This window comes from Odocoileus virginianus, chromosome 29, assembly GCF_023699985.2.
Source record: "Odocoileus virginianus isolate 20LAN1187 ecotype Illinois chromosome 29, Ovbor_1.2, whole genome shotgun sequence".
Lineage (NCBI taxonomy): Eukaryota > Metazoa > Chordata > Mammalia > Artiodactyla > Cervidae > Odocoileus > Odocoileus virginianus.
In genome coordinates, this window is record NC_069702.1 from 31,229,065 (window position 1) to 31,255,161 (window position 26,097).

Sequence of the window (26,097 nt, forward strand, 5' to 3'; positions counted from 1 at the left end):
GTTGGCAGGCTCTTTATTTTGCTTTCATACAGAAATAATTCCCTCTCTAATAGCTTATATATTAATTTTTCAGAAGTTTTGTGGTGAAGTATAATACAGAAAAGAATACAGAAGACAAATATACAGATCAATAAATTGTCACAAGGTAAACAGCCATGTAATTACCATCTAGACAAGAAATAGTACACTGCCAGCATCCCAGAGAACAGTATCCTGGACTTATAACTCAACACCCTACATCTAACAGTGTTTGAATATTACAGAAGTGAAACTGTATAGTATATATTATGACTCTCATTTGTGAAAATCATTTATGTCGATGCATGTATCTGAAGTTCTTTTACTTAAAGTGCTGTAGAATATTTTATTACATGAGAATACCACAAAGTATGGTTTCTGTAGTAATACATTTTTATTGTGTGAAGATTTTGCTATCTTCACAATCATGAAGATTATTTCCTAAATTATTTTCTAAAAGTTCTATTATTTTGCATTAAGATTTATGATCCTCCATAGTAGAATGCCATGTAGGGATCAAGTATCATTGGTTTTCTTTCATAGAGATATCCAATCCAGATATTGGGCATATAGTGACACTTAACAAATTGCCTTTCAGGAGCCCAACACAAAGCTTGGTGGTTTTAACAACCACCCTTACTCAGTGCGGACCCTGGATTCCAATTTTTGACTCTGTTGCCCTGATACTATTAGATGCCCTTCTCAGCTTTAGCATTCTTTTTCAGAAATAGCAGCTCCAAATGGCAAGCTAATTAACTTCTTTGAGTTTATCTTCACCAAGATCTTGGCCCTGGAATTTTTATTTTGTTAGCTTTATGATGTTGTCAACAGAGTTCTTAACTATTTTACCCATTTTTCCTACTATAATTTTCAAGAATGTTGGTTTCATTTCCTTAGTCCATGATCTTGGGAAATACCAGTCCCATGCATTTTTTAAAAAATTAATCTTGTTTTTTACTACTCATTATCTAGGTGCCTTTTGATAAGTTGCAAACTCTTTGAAGTTCAATTTCCTTATTTGTAAAGTGGGAGTGACAATATTTATCTCATGTTTTATCACTAAATTGTGTCCAACTCTTGCGACACCATGGTTTGCCCCCCAGGTTCCTCTGTCCTTGGGATTTCCTAGGCAAGAATACTGGAATGAGTTGCCATTTCCTCCAGAGGATCTTCTCAACCCAGGGATCAAACCTATGTCTCCTGCATTGACAGGTGGATTCTTTACCACTGAGCCACGAAGGTAGCCCATTTATCTCATAGAATTGTTGAAAAAATTAATATGAAAGAGGTATATAGAGACTGCTGCTGCTCCTAAGTCACTTCAGTCGTGTCCGACTCTGTGCGACCCCATAGACAGGAGCTCACCAGGCTCCCCTGTCCCTGGGATTCTCCAGGCAAGAACACTGGAGTGGGTTGCCATTTCCTTCTGCAATGCGTGAAAGTGAAAAGTGAAAGTGAAGTTGCTCAGTCATGTCCAACTCTTCACAACCCCATGGACAGCAGCCTACCAGGCTTCCTCCATCCATGGGATTTCCCAGCAAGAGTACTGGAGTGGGATGCCATTGCCTTCTCCCGGATATAGAGACACTGGAAAATAAAAAAGTAAGACTACTACTGTATCTTCAATGAATTATAGATATTATTTTTGCTATATTAATAATGATAATAATTCTTAAGGTGATGATGAAGACAGTAAGAATTCTAAGTAACTCTGTCTACCACATTGCCCTAATCTCCTAATCTAAAAGTGGTATAAAGTTAATCTGGCAATATTCATTTTAAGTGAATCAACATAAGCTTCAAGTAATGACTGCTTCCAATTTTAGATTTGCCCAAGCCATACTTTTAGTAACTTCTCCACTTCTTTTAACCCAATTTTTTTTCAGATTTAGTGGCAAATGATTTTCACTAATAAATTTTCTCAGTTAAAAAATAAACTATGTTATCTCCACTCTTGGACTCCTCTCATTTTATGATTCATCAAAGTCTCGTAAACATCAGCTATAACACTACACACAGTTTCATTTGTAAGTACTCTTAGTACTTAGGAATGTAATTCATCTTACAAAAGACCGAAACTCATCAAACAGCAATTTGGTCTCTTATAATCCATCATTTTTATTGAGTATTAGACTTCAGTTCACCATGTTACAAGGGTTAGCAAAGAATGTCAATCTTCCTTCAGCCTTTCTTTAGTAGGAATAGATTATATAATGAAGTTATATTTTTAGCAACAAAAATTACCAGTGCACAAAAAAATGGTGTTTTAATCTAGAGAATTTATAGGAAGTGGGCAGGCACTCTAGTATCAGAATATTTGGATTTGGTACACACACATCATTTGAGGAACAGTCCTATAAACTAGGTTATCCAGATTCCTTGAGAATATGAACGTAATATCCTAGTTATGGACCCATGCATTCTAGAGATAGAGAATATTGTAGCTCCCATTCTAAGTTCCCTGCATGACACCTTGGTCGAAAACAATGTCATGGGTTTGATAAATATCAAATAATTCCCTAGAGCTTGATCATGATGAGCTATTGGTAAAACTGAGCTTCTAGCTTTGCTATTTTGAGAACTAGGTCCTGTGAGAAGTATGCTTATTAAGAAACAGTGCCCTGTAAAAGGCTGCTAGTAGCTCTCCAGACAAGCTAAACCAAAATATCACAAATGCAAAATAAAAAAATAGTACAAATAAGAGCCAAATACTATGTAGGAATTCCCTGGTGGCTCAGCTGATAAAGAATCTGCCTGCAATGCAGGAGACCCTGGTTTGATTTCTAGGTTGGGACGATCCCCTGGAGGAAGGCATAGCAACCCACTCCAGTATTCTTGCTTGGAGAATCCCCATGAACAGAGAAGAATGCAGTCCATTGGTTCACAAATAGGTAGAGATGACTGAGCAGCTAGGCACAGCACAGCACTATGTAAGAATAAACAAGCAATAAAAAGAAAGGGGAAGAGGTGCTTGCTTCCTGTTCCTGACAATGAGACTGTAAGTGCCTATTGAGAAACTGGAGTGTATGAAAAATTAGTATAATGTGTAAACCCTGCACTTTAAAATCTTATCATCTTCTTGGGGAAATAAATATGGCACAAATAGAACAATAAATAATAATTAATTGTTTTGAGGTATGTGCAATATTATGACAGAAAATAATAAAATTAATGTGGGCCAGAGTAACTTCAGAAGATTCAGTAGAATAGAAAATCTTAAGGTGGGTTTGAAGGATTTTGAAAATTTTGAAAAGAAATGTGTTTGGATACAAATGTCATGATACAACTTGGGGAAAATATAAACCCAGGGAGAGAAAGTGCTCTCATAAGATGGATAATTCCAGCTGCTATGGAGCACTTGATTAATTTTTATGTGAGTTTGTTAAAACACTGAGACCTCTGAATTGAATTGAAACTGGAACATGCAGTCTATGGGAATGTTTTGGAGCACATGCACATTCTATAATGTACTCATTTAAAGAATGGTGATTCAACAAAGCCATTAATATAGTATGACATATTTTTCCTTTACAGTGGAGAGGCCCTTTGTAGTTGTGGGACCAAAGGGAGAAAAATACCGTAAGTACTGAAATTTTAGGCTTTGTTTAAGATGGAAGAAAGGTTCATACTGTTTCATAAACAACGTTGTTTATCCAAGGAAAGTTGAAGGAACACATCTGAAGTTGCTATTTTTGATATTAGAAGCAAATCAAAAGAAAAAAGAGATGCATATGAGATGATTGGGGCTTCCCAGGTGGCTCAGTGGGTAAAGAATCCTCCTGTAATGCAGGAGACCCAGGAGACATGGGTTTGATCCCTGGCTTGGGAAGATCACCTGGAGGAGGAAATGGCAACCCACTCAAGCATTCTTGCCTGGAGAATCACATGAACAGATGAGCCTGTCGGGCTATGGTCCATAGAGTTGTAGAGAGTCAATACGACTGAAGTGACTGACTTGTGCCTGCACATGAGATGATTGATATCTAACATAAATACATAATATACATTAGCTTCAAATCTTTGTCTTATTTTAAGAAGGTATCTGACAGTAAATGTCATATAACATACCTATGAGTTATGGATTATATTTCTAATAGCTGTTTCAACAAATAATTTTCTATATCTCAGTGAGCATGTAAAGAGAAAGTTTAAGTTTGTGCAAAATCTAAAATGTGGTTTTGCTGAAGCAATTCTTACAGTGGTGATTATGTCAGTTTTGGAGACTTGAATTTTTTTTCTAGGAATTTTTCCACCTGATATAAATTTAAAATTTTATTTTCAATAAAATAATTGCTTTCCAACTTGTTTTATAAGAGCAACATTACCTTGATTACAAAGTTTACCAGTGACATTAAAAGACAATAGAATTATGTCATTCTCTCTCAGGAGCATGAATACAAAACTCCTAAAGAAAATAAGATATCAAATCTAGTAAAATATAAAATGTATCACATTTTATTTGCAATACAGTGGGGGTCATTCTAATAGAAATACAAGTGTGATTTGACATTTAAATATCATTCAATTTAATTCACAATATTGATCAAATGAAAATAGAAAAATGATTATCTCAATAAATGGAAAAAAGCATTTGGAAATGGAAATGGAAATGGAAAAAAATTCAAAATTAATTTATTATAAAAATTAGCAAACTAAAAACAAAAAGAAACTTTTTAAATCTGATTAAATGATAGTAAATATCCTATTCAATGGTGAAATACCAAAAAACATTCTCTAAAGTAGGAATAAGAGAAGGATGCCAGCTATCACCCATTCTATTCAACAGTAACTAGAATTCTGTGATGTATGGCAAAAACAATCAATCAACCAATCAGCTAAAAGAAAATTAAAATATAAGCAATGAAAGGGAAGTAATAATATTGCACTTATTTGCTGATATAGGTGTATGCTAAAAATCCAAAATACTGTACAAATAGAAAAATAAAATTGATAAATGAAGTTTCTCAATATGAGGTCAATATACTAATCAATTGTACTTATATATGCCAACAATAAATATAACATAAAATTTAAAGAATATTATGATTTACAACTAAGATCATGGTCCTATCACTTCATGGGAAATAGATGGGGAAACAGTGGAAACAGTGTCAGACTTTATTTTTTTGGGCTCCAAAATCACTGCAGATGGTGACTGCAGCCTTGAAATTAAAAGACAATTACTCCTTGGAAGGAAAGTTATGACCAAACTAGATAGCATATTAAAAAGCAGAGACGTTACTTTTCCAAGAAAGGTCCATCTGGTCAAGGTTATGGTTTTTCAAGTGGTCATGTATGGATGTGAGAGTTGGACTGTGAAGAAAGCTGAGCACTGAAAAATTAATGCTTTTGAACTTGTGGAGAAGACTCTTGAGAGTCCCTTGGACTGCAAAGAGATCCAACCAGTCCATCCTAGAGAAGATAAGTCCTGGGTGTTCATTGGAAGGACTGATGCTGAAGCTGAAACTCCAGCACTTTGACCACCTCATGCGAAGAGTTGACTCATTGGAAAAGACCCTGATGCTGGGAAAGACTGAGGGCAGGAGGAGAAGGGGATGACAGAGGATGAGATGGCTGGATGGCATCACCGACTCGATGGACATGGGTTTGAGTAAACTCTGGGAGTTGGTGATGGACAGGAAGGCCTGGCGTGCTGCGATTCATGGGGTCACAAAGAGTCGGACACGACTGAGCGACTGAACTGAACTAACTGACTGACCATTTACAAATAGTATCATTTTCCAGTGGTCATGTATGGATATGAGAGTTGGACCATAAAGAAGGCTGAGTGCCAAAGAATTGATGTTTTTGAACTGTTGTGCTGGAGAAGACTCTTGAGAGTCCCTTGAACAGCAAGGAAATCAAACTAGTCAATCCTAAAGGAAATCAGTCCTGAATACTCATTGGAAGGATTGATGCTGAGACTGAAGCTCCAATCCTTTGGCCACATGATGTGAAGAACTGACTCATTGGAAAAGAAGCTGATGCTGGGAAAGATTGAGGGCAGAAGGAGAAGGGGATGACAGAGGATGAAATGGCTGGATGGCATCACTGACTCAATGGGCATGAGTTTGAACAAACTCTGCGAGACAGTGAAAGACAGGGAAGTCCTGCGTGCAGCAGTCCATGGCGTCTCAAAGAGTAGGACATGACTTAGTGACTGAACAATACCACCATCAACAATGATTTACACTGGAGTAGAAAAAAACAAATACATGAGACTGAACCTAGGGAAACATGTATAAGCCTTCTATTCAGATACTTATAAAACACTATTGAGAGAAATTTTTTAAAAATCAAGATAAACTGAAGAAATCACCAAGTTCATGGATTGGAAGCTTCAGTATATTAAGAAGTTAATTCTTCCCCATTTGATCTATAGATTCAATACTATACCAACAAAAGTCTAGAGATTTCTTTTTGGAAATTGATCAATCAATGTTAAAATGTATAAGGAACTCTAATGGACTAAAATAGCCAAGGCCATTTTGAGGAAAGAAAAAAATATGGACTTACATACCAGATATCAAGTGTGAACAGAGAAAAAGTTCTGTTCTAGAAGTATTAAATCGTGATCCATCACAGATGATAAAGATTGAGGCTCATTGTGCTTTGGACAAACAGACCTCTTAGATCCTTGGGTAAACATCTCCAGCAGAATTTGAATAACCTTGGACTCTTGAATCTTCCCGTACATTGAAAAGCATTAACATCACTGACTTGAGGTATTTGTTTTTTGTGACTAGAAGTAGTCTTTTACTGAGATGTATACTTGACTGTATATATTTCCTAGCCAAAAATCATACATAAACTGGGTTTTTCCACTATCTCTTTCAAGCAGTTTCCTCAGAGCTAACTCAGTGGCTGTCTCCAAGCTACAGTCCTCAGTAAGACCTTGAACACAACTTAAACTGACAACTCTTATGTTGTGTCTTTTTAAGTTGACACAAGACATGATGTAACTTCAATAATTAAGGCAGTGTGATAGAGTACACAAAAAATAAAGTAACAATAAAAATTTCAGAAAGAGACCACCATTTGATTTATATCAACATTTGATTTATAACAGAGGTGGCAATGCAGGATAGTGGATAAAAATTGCATGTGCGTGATTTCAATAAGATGTGCAGGGTCAATTAATAGTCGTACGGGAAAAAAATGCATCTTTGCTCCTTCTTCATAATATACACACAAAGGAATGCAATGTGAATTAATGATCTAAGTGCAGGTGGTAACACTAAGGTTTTTAGAAGAAAACATGCAAGTATATCTTTATGAAAGGCAAAGAATTCTTCAACAAACTATGTGCATATACACATAAAATACTAGCCTTAAAAGGAAATATTGGCAAATTTTAAACTAAAATTAAGTGATTCTGTTTTTTAAACACCACCACTGACCAGTTCCACTTCCAGCAATGGAGAAATATCTTCTCCATTGAGAATATCTTATCCATGGAGAATATCGTCAAGCTTTTCTAGAATTAATAATTATAAACCTTGGAAAAAATATAAAAAAACATATGAAGGTAGTACAGAGTGACCAAAAACTAGCAATAACACTGTCTTAAAGAAAAATAATGAAGAGAAGGGACTATACTGGGTGAAATTTAAAAGCTGTCTCATAGAAAACTAATGAAGAGAAGGGGCTATACTGGGTGAGATTCACATACATATAGTTTCTTGCCAGAGGGCACTGGCCAGTCCAGGTGAGGTAGAGGAGCTAAAAATTAATCAGAAAACCACAGTATAACAGGCTACAGGAGTCAGAACACAAAGACTGGGGCTGCAGCATAGCTGAAAAGTGAAATACGTGAAATAATGATCATAATGATCATTTTCACTGGTAATTAGGGAAATGAAAATATAAATGACAATGAAATAGAATTCATTATATCAAAATGGTGGTGATATTGGTTATGTTAATATCAATACCTTGTGAAAAGTCTTTTGTCAGCAACTTCTACCTAGTTACAGCTGGTTTCAGTTGAGGAGGAAGAATCCAGAATGATGGAACTGGTCAAACACAGAGTTAGAACTATCTCGATTTACCAAAAAGCTATTTCTTAGGTGTACCTTTTAAGTGACCAAACCAAGATTAGGCTATTACTTTTTTCTAAATAGCCAAGTCAAGGAGGTTTGTCATTCCCTGGATGACTCTTATCTTGAAACCATAGAAATATGACAGTCATTGACACTAGTCAGACAAGTTTCACTTTATTTGTTCTCTTTATTTCACCCAGCCCATAAAAATGAATCAACCAACACTGAATGTTGACACATAAATCTGGGAAACGCTGATCATCTTAAAAGCTCTACCAGAAAGCCCTTATTTTTATTACCACTACTATCATCATCATCATCATCTTCAACATCATCACTATCTTTGTTCCTGACTCCACCATAATAACCAGAATACTATGTACAGGTAAATGGAATTTTATTTGGGAGATTAAGTCTATAAAAGCTAACAGGTTGCTACAGAGTAGCTTCTAGTTTTTTGTTCATTGGTTGCTTTTTATAATTTAGATTTTTATTTCTGGATCCATGCTATTGTTTCTGATATCTAAAGGCCTTGTAAAGTCTCTGGGAAAATTTCAGAAATTTGGAAAATCTTAAATGTTAGCAAAATTTTATTTGCTATTTTAAAAATAAGCATACATAAGAATACCACTGGGACTTCCCTGGTGGTTCAGTAGTTAAGATTCCACATTTCCAGTGCAGGGGCATAGGTTTGATTGCTGGTCAAGTAACTAAGATACCACATGTTGCAAGGTGCAGCCAAAAAAAAAAAAAAGGAATACTACCATTTTTGTTCTCTAATAGTGCAACAAAAATCATGTTTTCTAATATGAATTTTAAATGTTTAAAAAACCCGAAAGCCATTATAGATTTTTGGAATAATATACTTTACAACACAGACCCTAAATTAGCACCTGGCAAATTGCAGGGTGCCCTCAAAACTTCATACATTTCCAAATAAGTTCCTTTCCAGACTCTAGGCTTTCCTAGAGTTCCAGAAAAAAGTTGGTTGTGGAGGCTCTTTGACTTATTTGATCATTAATTATTAATACTTTTTTCCTTATTCATAAGCCTCTCCCTATGTGGCTCAGATGGTAAAGAATCCTCCTGAAATCTGGGAGACCTGGGTTCGATCCCTGGGCTGGGAAGATCCCTTCAAGATGGAAAAGGCTACCCACTCCAGTATTCTGGCCTAGAGAATTCCATGGAATATACAGTCCATGGGTTCGCAAAGAGTCAGAAATGACTGAACAACTTTAACAATGGGGAAAAAAAAGTATCTTTATAAGACTTGGGGAATTTTTCATTGGAATCATATTTCACACTTTTTACTATATAACAGAACTCAGGTCCATCCAATTCAAGTGGTTGGAAATGAAGTTTTAGTAAGTGAGAACTACAGTTTGTAAGGCTTTGTAATTTAACTGCTAATTCAGTATCAAAATTTGGTTATAAGGAAGTCTGATCTAGGATATGATACTGGGTATGGGCTGTGGGAGATAAACTATTGTGAGACAAATGTTTTAAAATTGTGGATACTGTAGTTACCATCATTTTAAACAATATTATAATTTGATTAAGGTAAATGGTTGAATTATACCAGAATAGCAATGAGCTCTTCCTTGAAGTAGATTCAGTCCAAAAGTGAGTCAGGTATAATTTAGTTTAGCATACAGAGTTGGTTAAATTTATTGAAGATTAATTTTTACCCTATTCTCTTTGTTAAATGAGAGGTTCATTCAGGAACTCAGATTTCTACCTTTAAAAAATTATGGCTAAAATATATACTTAATAGATGGGAGTAAATTATTTCATGAATGGACTTTTTTGGATATTTAGAACGTGATTTTGATGATTTCAGCTGTTATTAAAAATAATAATTTTAGAATGCAAACATCATACTTACTAGAAGATAAGTTGAATAAATCATAAGCTGTGATATTTTATATATAAAAAATCTCAATTGTTTATGACAGGGAGAAATTCACAATTAAGGGGAAAAAGCAATACCAGTTCTGTAGTCAACACTATGTATTCTTTAGAACTTTCAAGAACACCTAAAAGGGACCTTCAAAGAAAAGCATTTATACACTGTAATATAGTGACTATTTTATATAGAAACCATTTCAGCTACTTTCTGTACTATGTACATAATTTAGGCTATATAGTGCTTGAGTCTCTCAAACTAACATTCATGTCTCAGAGAGACTAAGCTACCAGCCTAAGTTACAATGGCTAAATTGTAACAAATGGCTAAATCAAAACAAATTGAGACTATCATAGTAAATTTTTCTACTTATTAGCAGACATATATTTTCAGATATTAATAAGGTTATAAATATTATTGTTCACATTAATTATATGCTCCTTTTAAAGTGTGATTCATCTAATATAAGAAATATTGTGCCCAAATAGCTTTTTTTCTATGAAAATGAGATTATACAAATGAACTCCAGTATAAAAGCACTTATGGAATGTAGGGAGTTTCTTTGAAGAGCTTTCACAATGTTGGCATAGGGTAGTGTTAATAAACAAGTCATCAAAAGAGATATAAGGAAGAGGTAGGATTAAGAATTAAGAACAGAACAGAGAGGAAGTAACACTGGGTGGAGTTGCACAGGTGGGGCATAGTTATCTATAATTCATTTTTAAAGGATCTTCTCTACCAAAAAGTCAGTTAGTTCTGGAGGGACTAGAACAAAAAAGTTTTCCTGCTCATAGAAAATATCTAATTTGACAAATATATCTACTGATTACAAACTCTTCTGTTTTGTCATTTTTGTTTAGTATAATGCAGAAAACAAAGATTGAAGAAACAGTTGAGGTTATTTTGAAATTTGAAATTGTGTGTGTGTTACAGCTCCAAATGAACTATTTCATGGCATCATGTCTTTCAAGATATGAAGAATAATGTCCAAAATTTATATAAATTAGATTAAGCCTGGCCATATGACCTAACTGTAAGCCTAGATCACTCTATCTGTGTGATGCCAACTTACAATATTTTCTGATTATTTTTCATCTAATTGATTCATTGTAATGATGAAAGTTATCTATCTATTAAGTTATATTGTATATATAATCTAAGCTTATTGTAGAAACATTAAAGAGTACAGATAAGGAAGAAGTAAACGGAAAGAAAAAAGTCTATCCATAATCTTAAAACATGGGAAAGCTGAAATTGACATCATGATGCTTTCTGATACACTTAATTAAAATATAAATGATGTTATATGTTTTGTTTTTAAAACTATATATGTCCATGTATATGATGTAGCTATAGTTCCAAAGGTACAATCAGATCATGTATAAGGTTTTATAACCTGTTTTAAGTAAATTTAAAAAGTCAGTTGATTTCTCTTCATCAATATGAGAGCATAAACCATGCTATTTTGTTCACTGTTGTATCCCCAGCAGCTAACATAGCACTCAAAGATGATCTGTTAAACGAATGAGCATTAGGGTCTATCCTCCTTGCACATTTGAGGCTTCTGTGTTTTAAGCTAACACAAAGATATGATGCACAAATTATAAATTGTGTTGTATGAGTTGGAGGAGAGACAGGTAAATTTAGAATACTTATCGTCTGATTCATCACAGCACACAGCACATCATCTGACTCAAATCACCTTCCTTCTTTTGGTAGACACACCAGTGTATCTTCCCAGAGAAGATCTTGGCCATTATGGAGAACCATCCTTATTTTTCTTGGAGTCGTGGCAATCTTGGGATTAACTATTGGCCTCCTCGTCCACTTTCTGGCAGTTGGTCAGTACTGACTCTCATTTTCTTAAAAGCTGACAAGAAATAAGAGGAATATTAAATTTCTTTGTGGAAAATTTCTCATCTAATTACTATTTTATTTCAACATAATTTTATGTTATTTGACACCAAAGTTAGTCATTTTTTTAAATCAGATGCCTCTTTGATCCAGTCTATAAGTTATATCACCAGCTATGGGAGTGTGGACAAGATTAAAATGCTCAGTACTGTGATGCGAATATTCATTGTCAATGAAGGTGCTTGTAGAGTAGGTTTGTAGCTAACTTGTATCTTTTGGTAAAAAAAAAAATATACCTCAAACGTCAGCGATTCCCTACACTTCTTGGTTCCTTCTGATATTGATTACTGAGATCTACACACACAATTGTGTCTGACTCTTTGCACCCCCATGGACTGTAGCCCTCCAGGCTCCTCTGCCTACGGGATGTTCCAGGCAAGAATACTGGAGTGGGTTCCCATTCCCTTCTCTAGTGGATCTTCCTGACCAAGGGATCAAACCTGGGTTTCCTGTATTCCAGGCAGATGCTTTACCGTCTGAGCCAATGCTTGTGCTCATTGGTTGTTAAGATCCATTTGAGGAACTTCCCTGGTGGTCCAGTGATGAAGAATCTGCCTTGTAAGCAGGGGATGCATTTCGATCCCTGGTTGTGGAACTAAGAGCCCACATGCTGTGGAGCAGCTAAGTCCAGGCCAAAGCTAATGAGCCCACGTGATCTGGAGCCCTTGTGCCATGACTAGAGAGACTGTGCACCACAATGAAAGATCCCACATGAGGTAATGAAGATCCTACGTGTGGCAACTAAGACTTGATGCAGCCAAATATGTAAACAAACTTTTCTGAGTGACATAATTGATAAGAAGCTGTGGATGCTCCACTAATGGTTTTTCTAATAGTGGACAGTCAAGAGTGGCTAAATGGCTGAATGCTCATACTAACTTGATCTTATTTGTAATAACATTCATTAAGTTTACATCCAGAAAGCTGGTTTTATTTTTGTCTTTCAGGAAAAGTAAACCCTGAAGTTTGTATATCCTTTGAATGTTTTTAAAGAAAATTGGTGTGTGTTACTCCACTCGATACTCACACTAATTCGCTGAGCCTGGGAGGGCAGGTTTTACTACTGTCCCTCCTTGCACATGCAGGAAACTGAGGCTCAGGAAAGTCAAGTGACTTCCTAGACATCACAAGCTTTTTAGTATCGTTGAGCACAAACCCACATCCTAATACTTTAAGTGTACTATTCTAACAATACTTTTTCATGATTTTCCTGTTTTATTCCTCTGAAACATATCACCCTCTACAGTAATGCAATATGGATATATTTTGCTTGATTCAGTGACAATTTCAGTTCTTTTTCAACCTAGCCTCTTCTCCTTTGTTTTTACCCAACCATCTTAATATCAAATTTCAAAACTTATCCTTTGGAAGTGTAGTGGGTGCTCATGGTCTTTGCCTGCCTTGTCTATCCACCACCTCTCCATAGTCTGAATCTTGCTATCTATTTCTTATCTCTACTCATTAAAAAATAACTTTATTCACATAGTTTCCTTATGGATAGCCCTCTGAGTTTTCCAAATCAGGCTACGTGAAGAAGTCTTGTCAGTATGTTAGTGGGGACCAGCAGCTTAATTAGCTAGCCTTCCAAAATATGGTTTGCATTTCAACAAGTCCTTTTTTTTAAAAGAAACAATGAATTAGTGGAAAGAAGTGATGCAAAATGGAGCCCTACAGTCATCCTGACTTGAGCAGGAAGTGTGTGGGATGTGAATTTACTCGAGTTTCTTTACATGATCAGCTATCTACCATTTCAGATTCAATGCTAGACAAACTTATATTACCTAAATCTAAATTAGTTGAGCTGGACTTCTTGACATAAAATTAGACACTCAAACTTTGTTGTAAAAGTTGTTTGAAGTAATTTTGGAAGATGGACTTACTCTAGGACTCTGGTTTACGAATTCATACAGTCTTCTTTGTTAATACTGAGAGTAACTAGAGTTGGTTGAGAGTTAGGGGGATCTCTCTTTCAAGTGGTGATAATTTCCCAGTACTGATTATTAATTTTTAGATAAAGATATGGAGGGACTTGAGGTCAAGGTTATTTTAAAGTTTTCTAAGTATTTTCTTTATTTCACAGAAAAGACTTACTATTACCAAGGTGGTTTTCATATTTCTGGAGTCACATACAATGATAATTGTGAAAAAGCAGTTTCACAGTCCAGCACAGATCTGAGCAAAGATATTGAGACTAAGGTAAGTCAGAAGTTTATTTATTTTATTATAAATGTGGTTAAAGCATACATGGTAGTTTTTTTGTTTTTTCTCTTGACAGATATCTGATGCATTTCAAAATTCTAGTGTATGCAAAGAATATATAAACTCTCAAGTCATCAAACTTCTGTAAGTAAAAATTCATTCAAGATCGTATGGCATGAGAAGTAGATAATATGTCACATCAGCCTCAGCTTTAAATAACAACAACAGCAAGAGACAGGGATAGAGGAAGAGAGAGAGAAGGAAGGAAGGGAAGAAAGGTAAAAAGAAAGGGACTAAAAAGGTCCCCATAAATTATAGCATCACTGTATTGAACAAATTTCTATTCAGGTAGGCAGTGTTCTGCTCAAATCTTTAATCTCAGTACTTAAAGGGGAATTATAAGGTTGTTGGTGGCAGTCAGTCCTGACTTCTATGATAAAAGAAAATTGTAACTCTATGCAGAACCAGGAGTTCTAGCTGATTGTTTTGTTACTGATACACTAATCATCTCTTTTCCCATTCAATACCCATCTGGCCATACTTTTTCTAAAATAATCCTCTTTTATTCTCTCTAATAATTACCATCACTTTAATGATTGAAGAAAGTGAATCTTTTAAGGTAACTTGTCTAAATGTGTATTGTAATTGTGCTTGGTGGTGGGGGGGCGATGAGGGATGCAGGGAGGCAGTGTGACAAAACATAGGAGATGAGTAACAACAGGGAGCGCTTGTGAGTCTGAACTTCCTAAACAAGACAAAATGAGACAAAAAATCCAGCTAGCCAACCAATCAATCAGCTAACCAACCAACCAATCTACTTTCTTACAGACAGGCAAAAATCTTCAAAGGGTCTTCAATTAATCATAATTATTTGAAAATAAAGTTGAAGTTTTTTTTTCATCGTGCTTAATATGGATTTTTGTTTGAAAATCTTCCAAAATGAATTTATCTTCTTTCCTGATTAATAAAAATGATGTACTGAATATGTAGAAAATAGAAATTGTCTTCATGCTTTAGAGTTATCTTTCTGAACTTTCTCATTGCATAGATCTATTGGGGTGGACATGTATAAGAATCTATAGGAAGAAGTTTAATACTGGTTCCCAAAGACATGTTAGAAGTTGTCTTTTGAATAGTTCCAGACCCTGCATTTAAGTTCTCATTTATCTTTTCTCTAAAATTAAGCTATTAGAAAATATCTATATAAGAACACTATTTTTTTCTACAATACAATAAAATCTCAAGCCAGTTATTTCTTGGCCAGTACTCAGTTTCTTACATGTGTTTGAGATATTCTGATTTCTAGTTTGCAGTTCACATCCTTTTTCATGAACAATACCTCTTAACCAGTTAGGTTCTTAGGGACCATTATACTTTATATATACTGAGACAATATCTGTATTATTTTTTAATATATGTAAAGGCAATATAGTAATTAAAATGTGGGAAATCTAATGTGTTCATGAAACATCTAAAAAATCAGAAAGTAGTGCACTAGAACATTTCTGTTATTTCTAGTCCTGATTCCAATGGTTCGAGTGTACATTTACAGTTGACATTCAAGTTTCCTCCAGTAAAAAAGAATAGCATGAGGACTAAAATCAAGGCTATCTTACATCAGATGTTGAAGGACAACATGGCATCCTGGAATGCAGTTCCCACTTCCATTATACTTACAGGTATTTTACTTTTTTATGTTATTTTCTACTACTTAAGTACCTAGACTATTTAAAAAAAAAAAAAAAGGACTGGAAAAAAAAGAACCAAAATTTTTAGGAATTTTCTTAGGAAAAATTAGTTTTCCCAACTGTGGCCCTTCTACAATTGAGATGGTATTGTAAAGGGGAGTGTTATAGACTGTCTGAACAGTGATAGAAATAAGTGTTAAGCTACAGGCATGCTCGTGAGTTTGGAAGGGTTGGCTGTAATGGATGAAAAGGGGGTGAAAAATAATAACTGAAACCATATTCCTCCTTGTGCTGTGCTTAGACACTCAGTCGAGTCCATGATGCCATGGATTGTAGCCTGCCAGGCTTCTCTGTCCACGGGGATTCTCCAAGCAAAAATACTGGAGTGGGCTGCCAAGTCCTCCTCCATATATTCCTCCTTATCTTCTACTTATGTCAGGATCTCGTTATAAGAAACAAACTTGGGGTTTTCTTGATCATTCAATGTAAAGATTGCAGGAGTAAGGGTAAAGTTGAAGATTAGAGAATTCTCACTGCTTCTTGTGGAAGAATGGAAGTAATACTATTAAAGATAAAGTTTGCCTGAAATAATTCCTTAGAAAACAAGGGAAGAAAATGATAACATTTTGCCCTAGTTCAGAAAGTAATTATTCAGAAATTTTTTATGGTTTTGCAAAGATCTTGAACTCTAAACTTTGATTATTAAAAAGTCTGTTAGGTGATAAGCTTGTGTTTCCAGAGCCCAGTTTTGTGATTCTTCCAGGCTGACAATAGATCCTAGTATCCTTGAAGGCTATAATGGTCACCAGCTGCCAGTTACCGCTCCTTTGCTTCAATACAGTCTGTTACCAATGGGCCACTCATGAGAAGTGACTTTGAGTTAGAGCTTCTGCAAGGAGTAAGATAATTCCTTTGTGCTTAGTCATTAGGAAAGATGGTTGTACCAGTTACAGCCCCTCTGTCTCCTAAGAATTCAGGGTCAACACTTTCTGATGTGCCTTTTTTTTATGTTCTCTCTTTTCTTTCTCTCTAAGGTCTCTTTCCAAAAGAAAAGAGACTTAAATTTAAGTCAAATTCTCAAAATTTCATAATTCAGTCTAAGTAATGAGGTGACCTCTAAACAGCAGGGTAGGCGCAATAAAATGTAATTTTAATTGCTATTTTTCTTTAAAATAGGGACAACTCTATTTCAAAATAGTGAGAATTATCATAGGTGAAAAAAATCCAAAGATTATTCCCAGTACCTCTTTTAGTAAGAGTGTCAGCTTCTTATTTCTCTAAACGTTTTACTTCAACTATTATAAAACCGAGGCCTTTGCTTTTTTATTTCCTTTTCCTTTTGCCTATACCACCTGGTAGAGATGTGGAGAGATGGCCAAAATAGAGCAAGTAGGAGTCAGAGGGGTTGATAAATAATGTGTGAACTAATCTGAATAGTTAAATATTGGGTGTAATTGGGTTGGGAAATTTAGTCTTTTGGTTGAAGAGAATTGCTTGGTGATATTTTATTAACTTTATGTTTTTGTTTCTTAATTTCAGAAATCAGCAAGTATAATGCTGAAATGCTTACCAACAACTGTAAGTTTAGAAACTTTATTATAAATTTAATACATTCATAAATATTTCCCCATCATCTTGCTACAAAGTTTCTAGAAGTACTTCATACTGGAAATCTATAGTAGTCTTTCAAAATTATTGGCGATGCCACATATCTGTCTAGCATTTCTTTTTGAAAAACACTGATTATTTGCCTGATGAACTCTGGATGGAGGTTCATGACACTGTACAGGAGACAGGAATCAAGACCATCCCCATGGAAAAGAAATGCAAAAAAGCAAAATGGCTGTCTGAGGAGGACTTACAAATTGTTGTGAAAAGAAGGGAAGTGAAAACCAAAGGAGAAAAGGAAAGATATACCCATTTGAATGCAGAGTTCCAAAGAATAGAAAGGAGAGATCAGAAAGCCTTCCTCAGTGATCAATGCAAAAAAAAATAGAGGAAAACAATAGAATGGGAAAGACGGGAGATCTCTTCAAGAAAATTAGAGATACCAAGGGAACATTTCAGGCAAAGATGGGCTCAATAAAGGACAGAAATTGTAGGGACCTAATAGAAGCAGAAGATATTAAGAAGAGGTGGCAAAAATACACAGGAGAACTGTACAAAAAAGATCTTCACAACCCAGATAATCATGATGGTATGATCACTCACCTAGAGCCAGACAGACTGGAATGTGAAGTCAAGTGGGCCTTAGGAAGCTTCACTATGAACAAAGCTAGCGGAGGTGATGGAATTCCAGTTGAGTTATTTCAAATCCTGAAAGATGATGCTATGAAAGTGCTGCACTCAATATGCCAGCAAACATAGAAAGCTCAGCAGGGGCCACAGGACTGGAAAAGGTCAGTTTTCATTCAAATTCCAAAGAAAGGCAACACCAAAGAATGCACAAACTACTGCACAATTGCACTCATCTCACACGCTAGTAAAGTAATGCTTAAAATTCTCCAAGCCAAGCTTCAGCAATATATGGACTGTGAATTTACAGATGTTCAAGCTTGTTTTAGAAAAGGCAGAAGAACCAGAGATCAAATTGCCAACATCCGCTGGATCATTGAAAAAGCAAGAGAGTTCCAGAAAACATCTATTTCTGCTTTATTGTCTATGCCAAAAGGCTTTGACTGTGTGGATCACCATAAACTGTGGAAAATTCTGAAAGAGATGGGAATACCAGACCACCTGACCTGCCTCCTGAGAAACCTGTATGCAGGTCAGGAAGCAACAGTTAGAACTGGACATGGAACAACAGACTGGTTCCAAATAGGAAAAGGAGTATGTCAAGGCTGTATATTGTCACCCTGCTTGTTTAACTTATATGCAGAGTACATCATGCAAAATGCTGGGCTGGATGAAGCACAAGCTGGAATCAAGATTGCCGGGAAAGATATCAGTAACCTCAGATATGCAGATGACACCACCCTTATGGCAGAAAGTCAAGAAGAACTAAAGGGCCTCTTTATGAAACTGAAAGAGGAGAGTGAAAAAGTTGGCTTAAAGGTTAACATTCAGAAAACTAAGATCATGGCATCTGGTCCCATCACTTCATGGCAGATAGATGGGGAAACAGTGGAAACAGGGGCTGACTTTATTTTTCGGGGCTCCAAAATCACTGCAGATCGTGATTGCAGCCATGAAATTAAAAGATACTTACTCCTTGGAAGGAAAGTTATGACCAACCTGGATTGCATATTAAAGAGCAGAGACATTACTTTGCCAACAAAGATCTGTCTGGTCAAGGCTGTCGCTTTTTCAGTGGTCATGTATAGATGTGAGAGTTGGACTACAAAGAAAGCAGAGCACCGAAGAATTGATGCTTTTGAACTGTGGTGTCAGAGAAGACTCTTGAGAGTTCCTTGGACTGCAAGGAGATCCAACAAGTTCATCCTAAAGGAGGTCAGTCCTGAGTGTTCATTGGAAGGACTGATGTTGAAGCTGAAACTCCAACACTTTGGCCACCTGATGTGAAAAGCTGACTCGATTGAAAAGACCTGATGCTGGGAAAGACTGAGGGCAGGAGGAGAAGGGGATGACAGAGGATGAGATGGTTGGATGGCATCACCAACTCAATGGACATGGGCTTGGGTGGACTCTGGCAGTTGGTGATGGACAGGGAGGCCTGGCATGCTGTGGTTCATGGGGTTGCAGAGTTGGACACAACTGAACAACTGAAACTATTTGTAATGGGTTGTCCAAAAGGGTGAAGTGAGAATTATTTTCAGAAAATGGAATCATGAAGAATATCATGGCTGACAGTCATCAAGACAGTATGGTACTGGCACAAAGACAGAAATATAATCAATAGAACAGAATAGAAAGCCCAGAGATAAATCCACGAACCTATGGATACCTTATCTTCGACAAAGGAGGCAAGGATATACAATGGAAAAAAGACAACCTCTTTAACAAGTAGTGCTGGGAAAACTGATCAACCACTTGTAAAAGAATGAAACTAGAACACTTTCTAACACCATACACAAAAATAAACTCAAAATGGATTACAGATCTAAATGTAAGACCAGAAACTATAAAACTCCTAGAGGAGAACATTGGCAAAACACTCTCCGACATAAATCACAGCAGGATCCTCTATGACCCACCTCCCAGAATATTGGAAATAAAAGCAAAAATAAACAAATGGCACCTAATGAAACTTAAAAGCTTTTGCACAACAAAGGAAACTATAAGCAAGGTGAAAAGACAGCCCTCAGATTGGGAGAAAATAATAGCAAATGAAGCAACAGACAAAGGATTAATCTCAAAAATATACAAGCAACTTCTGCAACTCAATTCCAGAAAAATAAATGACCCAATCAAAAAATGGGCCAAAGAGCTCAACAGACATTTCTCCAAGGAAGACATACAAATGGCTAAAAAACACATGAAAAGATGCTCAACATCACTCATTATCAGAGAAATGCAAATCAAAACCACAATGAGGTACCATTACACGCCAGTCAGGATGGCTGCTATCCAAAAGTCTACAAGCAATAAATGCTGGAGAGGGTGTGGAGAAAAGGGAACCCTCTTACACTGTTGATGGGAATGCAAACTAGTACAGCCGCTATGGAAAACAGTGTGGAGATTTCTTAAAAATCTGGAATTAGAACTGCCATATGACCCAGCAATCCCACTTCTGGGCATACACACCGAGGAGACCAGATCTGAAAGAGACACGTGCACCCCAATGTTCATTGCAGCACTGTTTATAATAGTCAGGACATGGAAGCAACCTAGATGCCCATCAGCAGATGAATGGATGAGGAAGCTGTGGTACATATACACCATGGAATATTACTCAGGTGTTAAAAAGAATTCATTTGAATCAGTTCTAATGAGATGGATGAAACTGGAGCCCATTATACAGAGTGAAGTAAGCCAGAAAGATAAAGACCATTACAGCATACTGTCACATATATATGGAATTTAGAAAGATGGTAATGATAACCCTATCATTATCAGACATATCAAACAGAAAAAGAGACACAGATGTACAGAACAGACTTTTGGACTCTGTGGGAGAAGGCGAGGGTGGGATGTTTCGAGAGAACAGCATCAAAACATGTATATTATCTATAGTGAAACAGATCACCAGCCCAGGTTGTTTGCATGAGACAAGTGCTCGGGCCTGGTGCACTGGGAAGACCCAGAGGGATCGGGTGGAGAGGGAGGTGGGAGGGGGGATCGGGATGGGGAATACATGTAACTCCATGGCTGATTCATGTCAATGTATGACAAAACCCACTACAATATTGTAAAGTAATTAGCCTCCAACTAATAAAAATAAATGAAAAAAATAAAAAATAAAATTTAAAAGAATGTTTTAAAATGAAAGAAAAAAGAATATCATGGCTGAATTATTTTTTTTTGTTTTAAGTGTAGGAAAAAATTAAGGTAATGAGACACTGAGGGTAATAAGAAAATGCAAAACTAGGCTATATCAAATGTGTTTATTATAAGTTAAAAAACACAGTCTGTACATTTTAAGCAAATTCTCTTAAGAGTATCATGTGGCCCACAGTTTGATACATCCAGGCATTCATTCATTCAGTGGATATTTATGGAGCATATGTTGTCCACATGGGGTTTTACAGACAGCATTGTACATGCTATGTAAGATATTAATGAAGCAAACTCTCCACCTTTAAAATTATGCAGTCTACTTGGGGAGACTAGAATTATAACAGATAGATACAAGAAAGGTCAACAGTTGAAAGATTCTTGAAACTGGAAAAGAGGAAAAGTAAAAGTCATCAAAACAAGGATGGAGTGCTACCATAATAAACGTACATTCTGGAAAGAAACAGCATTGGTTAGGAGATACAGGACAATCATTGAAGGGTTTCAAGAACTGTTTTAAAATGTATTTCTTATAAAGCATAATCAAAGTTACCTGCTCTTGTATAAATAAATCCTTTTTTCAGGTTGTGGGAGAAGACTCACCAACAGTATCACAGTAGGTAACCGAATTGTGAATGGGGAAAATGCCCTGGTGGGAGCCTGGCCATGGCAGGCAAGCATGCAATGGAAAGGCCAACACCACTGTGGCGCCTCTCTGATCAGCAGCAGGTGGCTTCTATCTGCAGCTCACTGCTTTGCTAGGTAAGTTTGAATATCTGACTAAGCGTAAGATTCTGGGCAGATCTATTTGGGAGGTCTTTGAAGGTTAACCTAAATGCATGACGTTCACCAGGACTACATGAAATTTACAAGTACTCTCATAATTAAGGGCAGTGAAGACATTTAAGAGCTTCCTAGGTGGCACTAAAGAACTTGCCTGTCAACACAGGAGACTCCAGTTTGATCCTTGCATCAGGAAGATCCCTTGGAGGACAGTATGGCAACCCACTCCAGTACTCTTGCCTGGAGGACCCCCATGGATAGAGGATCCTGGGAGGCTACAGTCCATAGGGTCGCAAAGAGTTGGACCCAACTGAAGCAACTGCGCACACACACGTGCAAACAAAGGCATTTAAATGGGGGCAACTAAGGGAAAAGCGAATGGAAGCAATTAACATTTCCCAAATAAGGGCTTTGCCCTGATGCTAAGTGCTTTCCTCACATCATTTCATGTAATCATAACAATAATACCATGTGAAAGGTATACTTGAAACTATTTAAAGGTGAGGAAATCGGGTTTAGAAATGGTGATATAACTTGACCAAGATCCTACCACTGTTAAACAATAGGAACCAAGTGTGAACTCAGGTATGTCTAAATCCAGTTACAAGGGGCTTATTTGTCTTGTGCTCTAGGGATTTACAATCTAGCTGAAGAAATTTAAATGTGGTATATTAAAGGTATTATGCAGCAGCAGGTGGCACACATACAACATAGATGTTAGTATGCGCTATGGACACTTGATGAAGATAGAGAACATATTCTAGCTGAGATATGCAGTTGCAAGTTTGGTACCAGACTCTAAAGAGTTAAAGTTTGTTTGATTGGAGTACATAGATCAGAAAGAATAATGCATATTTTGAGTTGAAAAAACAGTCATCTTCAAATATGTTGGGATGAAGAGACACAAGTTGTATTCTATGGACAGCAAACAAAAATAACTATTTGAAGTAAAGAAGATTTGTAAAAAGAAACATTAGAAAATATGCTTAGAAAATATAGTTTTATTCAAAAACAAAAAACAACAACAAAAAAAGAAAATATAGTTTTATTCATCAGGGACACCTCTAAATGACAAGATGTTTACTTACTAAAGAAACACAGCTATTGAGTGTGTGGAGTCACTGAAGACTTCAGAATGGGAGAAGGATTCAAGAGGGTAACAGTTACATGAAGATATTGAAATCTTAAAAAAAAAATGCACCTGACATTTTGAGGAAACTGACAGTAATTAAATAGGATGTTAGGGCCTAAATTGAGAAAGAATTTCAGAGGAACTGGAGAACCTGGTCAAAAAATCTAAATTAGAAGCCAAGATGCATTGACTTGGTAAATATAGTGGAGTGATTGGGTGAGAACAAGTTGCAATTTTTTTATGTATGCAGACAGAGGTCAAGAGCCCTGCCATGGGCTCATGGAGCCCAGCGTACATGGCAGTATGTGTGATTCTGGACCCCATGCACTGAGGCTGCTCATGCGATTGCTCAAATACATAGAAACCAGATGGCGCTGAAGTAGCAGGAGACATCAGTGACTATTTAGGAGTATTTGTAGTGTGCTAACAGCTCCAATATGGGCTTCCCTGGTGGCTCAGAAGGTAAAGAATCTGCCTGCAATGCAGGAGACTGGGGTTTGATCCCTGGGTTGGGAAGATCCCCTGGAGAAGGAAATGGCAACCCACACCAATATTCTTGCCTGGAGAATTCCATGGATACAGGAGCCTGCTGGGTTACAGTCAATGGGGTCGCAAAGAGTCAGACATGACTGAGCAACTAACACACACACACAACACTCCAATACAGGCTTCCCTGGTGGCTCAGATGGTAAAGAACCTGCCTGCAAGGAAGGAGACATGGGTTCAATCCCTGGGTCAGAAATATCCCCTGGAGAAGGAAATGGCAACCTACTCCAGTATTCTTGCCTGGGAAATCCCATGGACAGAGGAGTCTGGTTGGACACGACTTGACAACTAAACAACAAAACACAGCTCTAATAGTCCTTAGGACTATTTTTACGTGTCTGCAGCATTTATGACATCCCCACATCAAAGACATTTTTAAAACAAGAATTTAAGTGCTTTATAGTACTGTTTGGGAAACATCTTTAAGTTATAAGATAACTACTGAGAATACCATTTTGACCCTCAAATTGAGTGTATTTTAATTAAATTGTGCCTTTCAGGAAAAATAATTCAGAAGATTGGATGGTTAACTTTGGAACTGTAGTAAATAAACCATATATGACACGGAAAGTTCAAAACATTATTGTTCATGAAAATTTTAGTAGCCCTGGGATTCATGATGATATTGCCCTTGTACAGCTCGCTGAAGAAGTCTCTTTTACAAAGTATGTTCATAAGATTTGTCTTCCTGAAGCCAAAATGAAACTCTCAGCAAATAACAGTGTTGTAGTTACAGGATGGGGAACACTTTATATGAATGGTAAGTTTATGTGAATGGTAAGTTTTTCTGTAAATATGTAATAGCTTCATAGGAATAATTATTTAATCAATCATTCACTCTTTCATGCAATTAACCAATTCATAAAAAAAAAAAAAAATTGAAAAGAAAACAAAGTGATGGGACCAAAAAAGCATGGCGTCATCTTCAGTTTCTGAAATATCTCTGGGAATATGAACTGGAAAATTTGGAATTTCTGTGTGAGGTAGCCAGCTATAATAAACATTAGAAAGAAACCAGTCTAGCCTGGGACTGGTCTGCCTCTTGGTGACCAAAAGAATCTGCTTTATTCTACAAATTGTTCTTTGTCTTAACAAATAAGGTTAAGATCTCCATAATATGCAGCATTTTTGTTGCCCTTAGGTCCTCTTCCAGTGATACTTCAGCAGGCCTTTTTGAAGATTATTGATAACAGAGTTTGCAATGCTCCATATGCATTATCTGGCTTGGTGACTGATACAATGCTATGTGCTGGATTTATGTCAGGAGAAGCAGACGCCTGTCAGGTACTTTTAGATACATTATCAAATCATTTTTCCCAAGTGCTAATTCAATGGAAGTTTTTACCACTTTTTTTTATTTTAATGATTTTTACAGAGTAGTTTCTTATTTCAATACACCTAACCAATATTTATTCATCTCATTAATGTACCAGGCCCCAGCTCAGAAGCTGGAGATGCAGTGGTGAACACAACTCTGCTCTCAGGAAGTTTTTAGTCTAGGAATCCGTAGTTACAAGGTAATAAAATAAATTTGGCCCTATTTTCTGGGCAACCTGCAGACCTACGAGGCTGCCTCTTCGTTATCCAGAGATGCCACATGCACATGTCATCCATTCTACAGAGGCTTCATCATGGAGTCGCTTTCGCCATTGTTAAGGTTGGACTCATTACAAACTGAACTTCTAGTCTTCCCAACCCAGTCCAGTCCAGTTGTAGGCACTGTGTTCTGATTTATAATTTCCCTGGGTTCTGAAGAAACTCAGGAGTTCCACAGTTCTAAGCCTGAAGAGCATGAATTGTCTGTACTGCCTAGAGCCTATTGAAAACTCAAGAGTAGAGACAGAAATGTTTCAGGACAAGAAACTTTTTTTTTTTTTTCTTGTTCTCTTCTAGAATGATTCTGGTGGACCACTAGCTTACCCCAACTCTAGGAACATCTGGCACCTTGTTGGAATAGTAAGCGCAGGAGAAGGGTGTGGTAAAAAGAATAAACCAGGTGTCTACACTCGAGTGACTGCTTATCGTGACTGGATTACCTCCAAGACAGGACTCTGAAAGAGAAGTAACTTTGGAACATAACAGAAAGACAACTATAGGGTATTCTTATCCATTTTCTCAAAATATTTTTCTTTTTACTGTTGATATACCAATTATTTTCTTACATACAAATGAATGAAGGTCTTGATTAATGTTTTATTTTATCTAAAATACTATCCATTCATTTATTTATCTATTTAACTAATATAGGAAGCAGAAAGAAAAAGAGGAAGATAAAAATATTTTTATTAATACCTTAGTTCTGGTTTACCTTGTCATTAAATTAAGAATATACTTTATTTTTCAGAATTTAAAAAAATTCACATTTTGTTAGTATGAGAACAAATATGCTAGATATACCAAATAAATTATTTTTCATTCTATAAGTTACAAATTCATTTTGTTAAACTGGACTGTATAAGACAAATAATGGACATT

At 36.3% G+C, this 26,097-nt stretch overlaps 1 protein-coding gene across 1 annotated transcript; it reads left to right on the plus strand.

The window, feature by feature from the left end:
* The first annotated feature begins 9,624 nt into the window (after positions 1-9,624).
* LOC110148008 (transmembrane protease serine 11B-like) lies at positions 9,625-25,677 on the plus strand. Its single transcript, XM_020909841.2, has 10 exons — positions 9,625-9,683; positions 11,686-11,807; positions 13,961-14,076; positions 14,156-14,223; positions 15,598-15,758; positions 17,307-17,345; positions 21,746-21,923; positions 24,123-24,382; positions 24,764-24,906; positions 25,516-25,677. Exons 1-10 carry the CDS (start codon positions 9,625-9,627, stop codon positions 25,675-25,677), a joined length of 1,308 nt encoding a protein of 435 aa, XP_020765500.2.
* Positions 25,678-26,097: the final 420 nt, after the last annotated feature.